The 9491-nt window shown below is 36.8% G+C and overlaps 1 protein-coding gene across 3 annotated transcripts; it reads left to right on the forward strand.

Moving 5' to 3' along the window:
- The first annotated feature begins 581 nt into the window (after positions 1–581).
- Positions 582–9290, forward strand: LOC121860146 (putative deoxyribonuclease TATDN1). Of its 3 annotated transcripts, XM_042357209.1 has the most exons (7): positions 582–672; positions 913–987; positions 5698–5877; positions 6864–7056; positions 7610–7813; positions 8116–8319; positions 9115–9290. In XM_042357209.1, the coding sequence occupies exons 2-7, from the start codon at positions 948–950 to the stop codon at positions 9218–9220; spliced, it is 927 nt and encodes a 308-aa protein (XP_042213143.1). In that variant the 5' UTR covers positions 582–672; positions 913–947; the 3' UTR covers positions 9221–9290. The 3 variants fall into 3 exon arrangements, with proteins under 3 accessions (XP_042213143.1, XP_042213139.1, XP_042213151.1); XM_042357217.1 differs by lacking the exons at positions 582–672; positions 913–987 and adding an exon at positions 4565–4700; XM_042357205.1 differs by lacking the exons at positions 6864–7056; positions 7610–7813; positions 8116–8319; positions 9115–9290 and adding an exon at positions 2432–4700 and having other exon boundaries at positions 583–672; positions 914–987; positions 5698–5749.
- The last annotated feature ends 201 nt before the right edge of the window (positions 9291–9491 follow it).

Raw genomic sequence — 9491 nt, forward strand, 5'->3', positions numbered from 1 at the left:
AATTCAGGGGAACGTCCAATAGTAGATCAAATACAATCTTTATGACCGAAATTATTGTATGGTGATTCATGGTACGAAATCATCTTGTGTACCTGTGGCAAGCAAACCACAGTAGGCAGTATGCTAAGGCCGAAACCCCGTTGTTCTTTATTTGCTTCATAACTGTGATACACCAGATGCGGTACACTCCTCCATACAAATGTGGACAACACTTAAGTTATTCATGGAAATTAAAAATCAAATGAACCATATCAAGGCTGAAACCCACCTTTTATGTCAGTAACCATCTTAAAAGTATATGCCTGGAATACTGTTATAGTCTCCCCCAATAACTAATAGAAAACCATTACCGAATACTGTCATAGAAAACGATTATTATTCTAGGGCTTTATATACTCTTCACATATTAAGGATTATGTGGTAAAATATGAGATAATATTTTACCATATTTTATTATTTTGCACTAATATTACATAAAATTTATTTATATTTTTAAATAATTGTAATTAACTTTGCTTACTTAAAGAATAGAAGTTTTTAGTATAAGAAAAATATCTACTTAACCTGGTTTTAATATTGTGATTCATCTTGGTGAGAGCTGACAGGTTCACTCAGACACTCATCATATATCTTCACATTAACTAAGATTATACACCTTAACACATTGATTAGGTATACAGAATGTCTTATATGGTTGAGTTTATAATATATCCACTGTTGTAAAGTATAATAGGTCGGTATCATTGTAGTTTTAACCAATATAACTCGAGGGTTTTGTTTCCTCCCATATAGTTTATTAGTAAAGTCTATGGTGATGTATGAGGACACCTGAGGGAGTTGTTGGATGGGTTAATAGTGTTGTTTGTAATATGTATCCAGTTGTATTATCTTTGGAATTATTTTATTTTCCAGGGGGTCTCCAATCAAAAGTACTTAACTGTAGCTGTATGCTTTCAAGAATGGCTAAAGTAACTCGCAGGTTTATCGGTGAGTAGAGGATTTACTGTACCAAGCTTTTTTCTGCTTTAGATACACTGGTACAGTAATGTATCGGTATCAGCAGATGTATAGTAAATGTTAGGTTTAGATCCTTCACTATAATATTTTGTGTGTTTTTGAGGGAGTTTATATAGTATAGAAAACACTTATTATCTCTACTGCACCATTACAGTGCCATACAGGACTGTAATGTTTCTCCCTAATACATGTGTGCAGCTGCTACTATAGTCTACTGAGCTGGAGTGGTTTCTACTGGAATATTTACACTAGCATCTATTAACCTAACCCAACCTAGGTTAGGTTTGGTTAGGTTAGGTTAAGTTAGGTAAGGTTAGGTTAAATTAAGTTAGGTTAGGTTGGGTTAGTAGACTGCACCTTTGTGCAGTGCAGTACTGTACACTACACCAGATTCCCAATTTATTTTAAGTACAATGCCGGTACTTACTGAGGCCCATGTTCTAATATCAGGAGGTCTGTGGAGGGTGCATGCAATATTCTGTAATGTTAATTAATCCAGATTAAATGTACGAGAAGATACTTTCAACATGTTAGTTTGTTTAGGAGTCACACGTGTCTTATTGATCTGAGGTACAGGATCCTCTGGAGGTAGTGAAAATAATCATGACAAATACTCAACTGTGTTCCCACATAGAGGAGCAGAAGGAAGGAAACTTGATAAAACAAAGAGGCAGAGGTAAAGAAACTTGTGATATAGAGAAGAAAATGTAGTATTTGTTTCACGGAAAAAAATTTATTTGAGAATTTGACGCTGCACATTTAATATGGTCAAGAAAAAGAACCATCCTCAGCTGTACCAAACAAGAACTAACTTATAATCTCTTTACTATACTTCACTCACAGTACAGTACAGTATTACTGCCATGGAAAGTGTACAAGATCAACTGAGCAACTATTAGAAAATTAATGCCATGTGTTCATTTTACTGATGCTAAATCAAGTAGCATTCATCTGGCCATATGATTAAATAATTCAAGAACCTCAGTGAAGTGGTTTCATGCTAAGTGGACAAGACAGGAAACTTAGCCGACAAGGGATGAAGTAACTTTAAATGCATTAAGGTCAAATTTGCAGTGCAATGCTGAATAAATTACAATCTCTCCATCGTAATTCTGCCATGAAATGCAATGAGACTCATTCATTTTACCTCCTGGTTAAGATTTAGAACATGTTTATTATTGTGAATTATTAATGTGAGTGTATGTGCCAGCCTCATCACTTCCTTGTCCTGCCTTGTACTCCAGCCTGTCTAGAAGTTTCAAGAATGCAAAACATTGTCAGAATATTGAGTCTGTAGAATTCAGACATCTTTGAGTGTCATTGGCAGCATTTACAAGAAACATTACACTGTTTTATTTTTACTAAGAGAAATATTTGTACTTTTCTACAAACTAATATTGACATATATCGGCAGGTGTGAGCACTGTTGCGGAAGAAGATAGATCTGAGGCATTTGATGAAGAGCCTCATGATCCCACACTGACTCAGTTGGATATGGCTCACTACAGCCCCTCCCCCCCTCCCACCATGTCAGAATACCTTGGGCAGGGCCACACCACGCACCACCATGCCGAAACCAATGCTCCACCTTTTTACCATAGTGTTCATTCTACTCAGGCAGAACCATTACCAAACCATTCCATACCTGTGACCCCACAAGTACACTCCTCGCACATGACACCACAGTTTCCTTCATCTAACATGACTCCATTGTTACCTCCACCATTACCTTCCTCACACCTTCCTCCATACAGTGTGCCAGCAGCTCCATTGTATGTCACTCAAACAGAGATTATTAATGCAAGTAACTCTCCCTCAGAAAACACTCAAGATGCTAGACACAACATGCCTGCACCACCAGAAGTTACATCTGGTTGTTCATTTAAGAATTTGGCACTGATGTCCAGTTCACAGAAAGATGTGGTCAGACAATGCAAACTTCATGATCATGGAAAACTCTGCATTAAGAACAATGAACACTGGAAAAAGAACGTAAGAAAAAAGTTGAAAAACCTCGGAAGAGCTTACACTATGCAGAATGGTAAAGATGTTAAAGCCAAACAATATAAACCAGTCACTGTGTGTTGCATCTTCAAGTGTTGTCAAAATTATGGCATTAACAGTCAAAAAAGGGCATTTTCTGAGTTTTGGAATATGGGGGATTGGAATAAACAAGCTCAATTTTTATGGGATCACATTAATATTACAAAGACATCAAGGAAGACAGCTAATTCATCTTCTAGACGGGTTCACACCAGACAGTTTTACCTGCCCAATTTACCAGATGATAAAACCAGGGTCTGTAAGAGCATGTTTTTGGCTGTGTTGCAGATATCAAATGGAAGATTGAATTATACACTTAATCAGAAAATAATAGCGGGAGCCGATAAGGTACCAAAAGACAAGAGAGGGCTTAACACACCTAAAAACAAGACGACGGAAGAAGCTCTACGAGTGGCCGAGGAATATATTCACGGCCTACCATATAATCAAGTCTACCAAGAGAAGAAGGCAAAGAGCTCCGTCCTTCAGGGAGTAACTATAAAGAAAACCCATGCTGTATATAAACAGTCATGTGTCGAGACAGGGAAGCCCATTATCAGCATTAAAGTGTTCAGGAAGCTCTTACCAAGTGTTGGAAAGAAAGTTGTTTTAGACGATTTTTTAGTGCGAGAACAACACGTATCTAGAACAACCAATCAATACAGTGATGCTTTTGAAAGTGAGAAGTCTCAAAATTTAACAGAAATCTGCCATATATCCAAGGAAAGTCCAGTCTTCAGTATAAAGGAGGCACAGCCCAGTGTGTGCACGGAGATATCCAGCATACAGAAGGCACCCATAGTGGCAGAAACTGTACCTGATGCAGATCATCAGAAAGTTTCACAGATTTCAAATAGTATCCAAGCAAGAAAGAGTCAGTTGGGAAAGCTAAGTGTTCGCAACAAACGTAAACAGCTTCGTAATGAAGGGAAGAGCTACATAGCTCCATCTGGTAAAGTTGTGTGGGGAAAACAATTTTTACCACAGTATGCTTGTTGCATTAACAAATGCCATGAATCTATTCCAGTGGAACAGCAAGAAATTTTATTCAGGAAATACTGGGCATTGGGTACATGGAACCTGCAAACAAAATTTCTTTGGGAACACATAGAAGTCAAAGACACGAAAACAAAATCTTCCAAAAATGTGGAGTCGCGTCGTGTTCACACCAGAGTATATTATCTCTCCAACTTTGAGGGGGAAAGAAAAAAGATATGTAAGACTCTGTTTTGTTCAACTCTTCAGATTTCAAATGGCAGACTATCCAGGGCAATTAATCAGAAGGTAATTAACCACACAAATGTTCCTCAGGATAAACGGGGCAAAAATCCTCCGCATAACAAAACTCCCGAGGCAGAAACAACATACATGATAGGTCAGATAAGACAGCTTGTACAACACCAAGATGGCCAATTGATTAAATCCAGTAGTTGTAAGCTGCCATTAGGTATGAAGATGAAAAAAGCCCATGAAATGTACATTACCTCATGCCTGCAGACTGGAAGAAAGCCTCTATGTTATACAGTATTCAGCCAAACAGTCCACAGGGAACTAGAGACGTCTCCAGATAAAAGTGGTACATCTGATCCTATCTAGTGACTGACCACATAACAACCACCACTATTACTACACAGTGCCAGGTATTGCAATCAATGTACAGTGCAATAACTATCTCTTAATCAGTGCTCTATATGTTAGTAGGAATCACTAGTTACCTCTTCTCTCTGACAGTCTCCCTTAACAGCCTGATATTGTACGTTCCTATACCAGTATGTAGTTAAAATTTTTATTTCATGTAGAATTGAGTGTCCAGTGTTAGATTGACCTTAGACAAATGGGTTACTGTTCTTGATGTTTATCACTTAACATTATCTTTGACAAATTTTTTCTCTTAATGATAAATATATTCCTAAATCACAGATACAGTACTATATGCATGACCCTCCCATCTAGGTACAGTAGCATTCAAACTTATCATATTGGTTTGTAAGTTTTAGGAAAGTGGCCTCCTGTCTAAGAAGATGGAAAGTTTCAGAGTACGCACTACTGGTTAGTAAATAAGTGCTGCTTAGAAGGGATAATCAACCCCTGACAGCCTGGCCATACACAATTACACTGTTGCTAAGGTCACATCCCAAGTCAAACACTGCAGCCTCTTTGATGTTAGCAGTGGTCTCCATTGTGAGAACATCCACCTACTAACTTGATTATGGCAAAACCTTCATTATGGGTGCTGTACTGCATATCAGTACTGTAAGCCAAAAATAAAGAAATATAGTTGTACTGTGCACTCATTATAAATCTCACACTTATTTTTGGATGATCAAAGCCTCTAAAAGCTTTCAAACTCTTCAAATAAAATGGATACCTTTTTTTACTGTATATGTAATATCTTGTGTTTATTGTAAATTATTCAAGCCGTTTTCCTTTTTCTGGGATGATGCTGTTGTACTTGGCTAAGGTTATATAGTATATACAAACTGTACCTGAAAAATATTTAGATTTATATTAAAGAAAAAGTCTTCAATACACTTAATATCACTAATTAGTAATTACTGTATTGACTCAAATTAATGTTATTGACCTGCACAAAGTATGTACAGTACCATAATAATATTTGTATATCTTCCTTTGCAGACATTGGTGCTAATCTGACCGATGAAATGTACCAAGGAACTTACCATGGAAACAAGAAGCATGAAGCTGACTTAAACCTTGTGTTAAAGAGAGCGTGGGAGGCAGGACTGAGCAAGATGATCATTACTGGAACAAGTCTCTCTGACAGCAAGACAGCCCTAGAACTAGCTAAAACTAATGGTAGATTAATAAACATGTTCCCTTGTTGTATGGGTGTTGCAGTGTAGGGAAACATTTATAGTTGGTGTAGGGATGTTTAGTGTTGGTGTAGGGATGTTTAGTGTTGATGTAGGGATGTTTAGTGTTGATGTGATTGATTAAAATGTGATTTAAGATTACTAGTAATGAATATTTTTTATTTGTCTCTATTTTTATGGTGAATCTCCCTTAATGGATTTGCAGTATTTTATTTATGGTTTTCATTTTGTCTCATAAAAGTAGGAATTCAATTCAAGTTCAACGAGTAACAAAGATTATGTTTTTAGAACTGAATCCCCAGAGAAAAATTTATTTATAATTTATTCACAAATTTTGTTTAATTTGCATTCAAGTTAGTTTTGCTGTATGATTGGCTATTAATGCTTCTTCGGTTAACTTGGTTATTGATCCACTGGTAAGCCTTGGTCAAAGTAGTCTGTTAGTTTTTCAAGGAACGTGAGCAAGTTTGTCAGGCAGGATTTTCTTTCCATGTAACTGTGTTGTGATGTATTGATAAGACTGTGCTCGGGTGTTGATGATGGCTTTCCTCAGAATTTTCTCATACAGGTATTACATATATGGAATGTTAGGTTGATTGGCCTGCAACTTTCTGCCGCATCCTTTGTACCCTTCTTGTATACTGGGCTGACATCAGCTGATTTCCAGTCTCTAGGCACTTTTCCTTGATTCAAATTTCCCTGAATAAGAGTTTTAGTTGAGTGGTAATCTTGTTTGCCTCCTACTTTATCACATTGGTCTGTGCTCCGTCTACTCCAGGGGCTTTGAGCTCATTCAAGCTAGCTACTGTCCTTTTTATATCTTCTGTAAGTTCTGTCTCTCATAATTCATTTAGTGTGAAATATGAAGAAATTTAAATTTCTTTTAATATCTTTTAGATAAGTCAAAATACCAGTACAGTAATTAATATCCACTTTTAAATGTAACATTGTGATAATTTTCATCCCCAGAACAGCTTTACTGTACCGTCGGGTGTCACCCAACTCGCTGTGCAGAGTTTGAAAGTGATGGCACTGATCCAGATGTATATTTAGAGAGCTTATTACAGCTGGCACTGGACAACAGAGACAATGTGATAGCTATTGGGGAGTGCGGCCTGGACTATGATCGTACACACTTCTGTGCTCCAGATATTCAGAGACAGTAAGCCATTTGAATGTGACTTTATTTCAGATTATACTTCAATTTGTGCATATATACTGTATAACAGTGTATATACTGTTTATACACTGTGATAATAATAATGCTAATATGACAAAAGTCTTTCACGCAATATAAAAGATTCTATAAGAAAAATGCTAGATGCCGCAGCGTTGTCCTGTCATAGTTGATTCAGCTTTCTTGTAATGTTCTACACTTGTCTTACACAATTCTCCTATATTATCTTTCCTCTTTCTTGAGCTTGTCATATGATCCATCTCTCACAAAAGTAGGAGAGGTTGAGAGATGGTAGGTAAATTTCTTTGATATACTGTACTGTACATACGGTCAGTATTCCTGAAATTTCATGTACCTGTACAATGCAGTTGCAGAAATGTGTTCCTACACCCCCTGTGGTAACCCATGTCTCCAAACAGCAATGTTGCAGTAGGTTCGCCTTTTGGAGACACGGTTTACCACAAGGGCTGTAGGAACACATTTATGCAACTGTACCAAACTGTAAAACAAAAAAATGACTACTGGTACTTCTCTCTAGATATTTTGAAAAGCAAATTAACCTGGCAGAAGTGACTGGATTGCCAATGTTCTTGCACTGCCGAAATTCTGCTGCTGATCTAGTGAAAATCTTGACGACCCATCGAGAGAAGATCACGGGTGGGGTCGTCCACTCCTTTGATGGCACCAAGGAGGAAGCTCAACAGATACTGGATTTAGATCTTTTTATTGGATTAAATGGCTGGTAAAGTATTTATTTAAATTTTTTTACTAATACAATACATTATAATAAATTTTGGTGTTTTCTAAGTTAATGTCAGAAAGCTTTTTAAGCATTAACCCATTGAGTGGTAGGGGTTTCTCTCAGCTGAAGTTAGTTTAATTTAAAAATTCAGGTATCAAGATTATTAAGACCTAAATTCCTGTACTTTCAATGGAAAGTGACATATCAAATACTAAACTGTAATTAAGATTAATATGCAATAAAATGTATGTAAGAATTAAAAATGTATTTTGCCTTTATCAAGAACCATTTGCTTTCTACAGCTCATTAAAAACTGAAGATAATCTAGCCGTAGCAGTAACCATCCCTGTTGAGCGGCTGATGATTGAGACAGACTGCCCCTGGTGTGAGATTCGTCCAACTCATGCTGGTCATAAACACCTCAAGACAACCTTCCCAAACAAGAAGAAGGAGAAATGGGAGTCTGGTGTCATGGTCAAAAGCAGAAATGAACCTAACTGTATAGTGTAAGAACAAAAGAAATGCTTTTTGTATGTAGTATACAGAATAAAAAAAGTTATGTTGTTTTCATACAGACAGCCTGGAATATGGAGTAATGTATAGTATTTTGTTACCACTGTGTAATAAACTTGTAAAGTAGTTGAGTGAGTTAGAAATTGGTAGTAAAGTAGTGATCTATATTTAGATTTAATTTTTTTTTTTTGGCTGAATATCAAAGAATTTTTTTATATTTAGAGGCAGGTAGATACAAATAACAATAATAATGAGGTGAAGGAAGGTTACCAAGGAAAGGAAGAGGTGATATGTGTTTGTGTGTATATAGGAAGGCTTGACACTGATTGGAGAGTAATAGATGAAGGGACATGGGGAATCCAGAAGGAAATCTAAAGCCCTGTTTTGGAAGAGGAACATGATAGCACAACAGAGATGGCAAAGGCAGCTGGAATGACTGAGTGAGGGGGAGTTTCTTGTGATTCTGGACATCCTGCAGCTTCGAAGCAAAGGGCTTGTGGGAGCTTAAAGATTATAATTCCGATTTTCTTTCATGTTGTACAATTAAATTGTGCTCTTTCTTTCATTTTCAGATAATTTTGCATATGATTTCCCTCTGTGTTCTATTTAATATACAAATTAATGTTTAGGCATCCATCAATCGAACCTTCCTTACATTCAGTGAAATAATATCCTTCGTCTTGATGCCATACTTCATCCTGGATTAAGTCTTTGTCTGCATCATGTGTCTGATAGATTTACCTCATATGATGTTTACAGAGCCTTATTTTCTATTTTTCATCTTTCAGTCAGGTGCTAGAAGTTTTAGCTGCTGTGAGGAACGAAGATCCAGACGAGTTGGCTGATAATCTTTATAAAAATACTCTCAAGCTCTTCTTTCCTTCAGAGGCTTGAGTAAAGCAATCAGTCTCGCATCATCCGTGGTACCAATACTTTCGGAAGAGTTAATAAAAACTTTAAATAATTGTGGTTTTCGTGGTCCTGTTGACACAAGGGCAGGAAATCATCATCATTATCATTTTACAGCCAATTTAAGCACTTATATGGGTTAGCTGCAGTTACCTGATGGCAGCTCTCTATGCTTTACAGTCTCACAGTCTCTTGGCCGGTTACTAACTCTAATGTCATTTCTTACAACCTCTCTTCTTGTTAGGTGTATTCTTCG

The sequence above is a fragment of the Homarus americanus genome, unplaced genomic scaffold (assembly GCF_018991925.1).
Source record: "Homarus americanus isolate GMGI-L3 unplaced genomic scaffold, GMGI_Hamer_2.0 scaffold16477, whole genome shotgun sequence".
NCBI lineage: Eukaryota > Metazoa > Arthropoda > Malacostraca > Decapoda > Nephropidae > Homarus > Homarus americanus.

Coding starts and splice junctions, on each gene's coding strand:
- LOC121860146 (XM_042357205.1), top strand. CDS start 948: ATGCTTTCAAGAATGGCTAAAGTAACTCGCAGGTTTATCG. Junction 988..2,431: donor AGTAACTCGCAGGTTTATCG/GTGAGTAGAGGA, acceptor ATATATCGGCAG/GTGTGAGCACTGTTGCGGAA.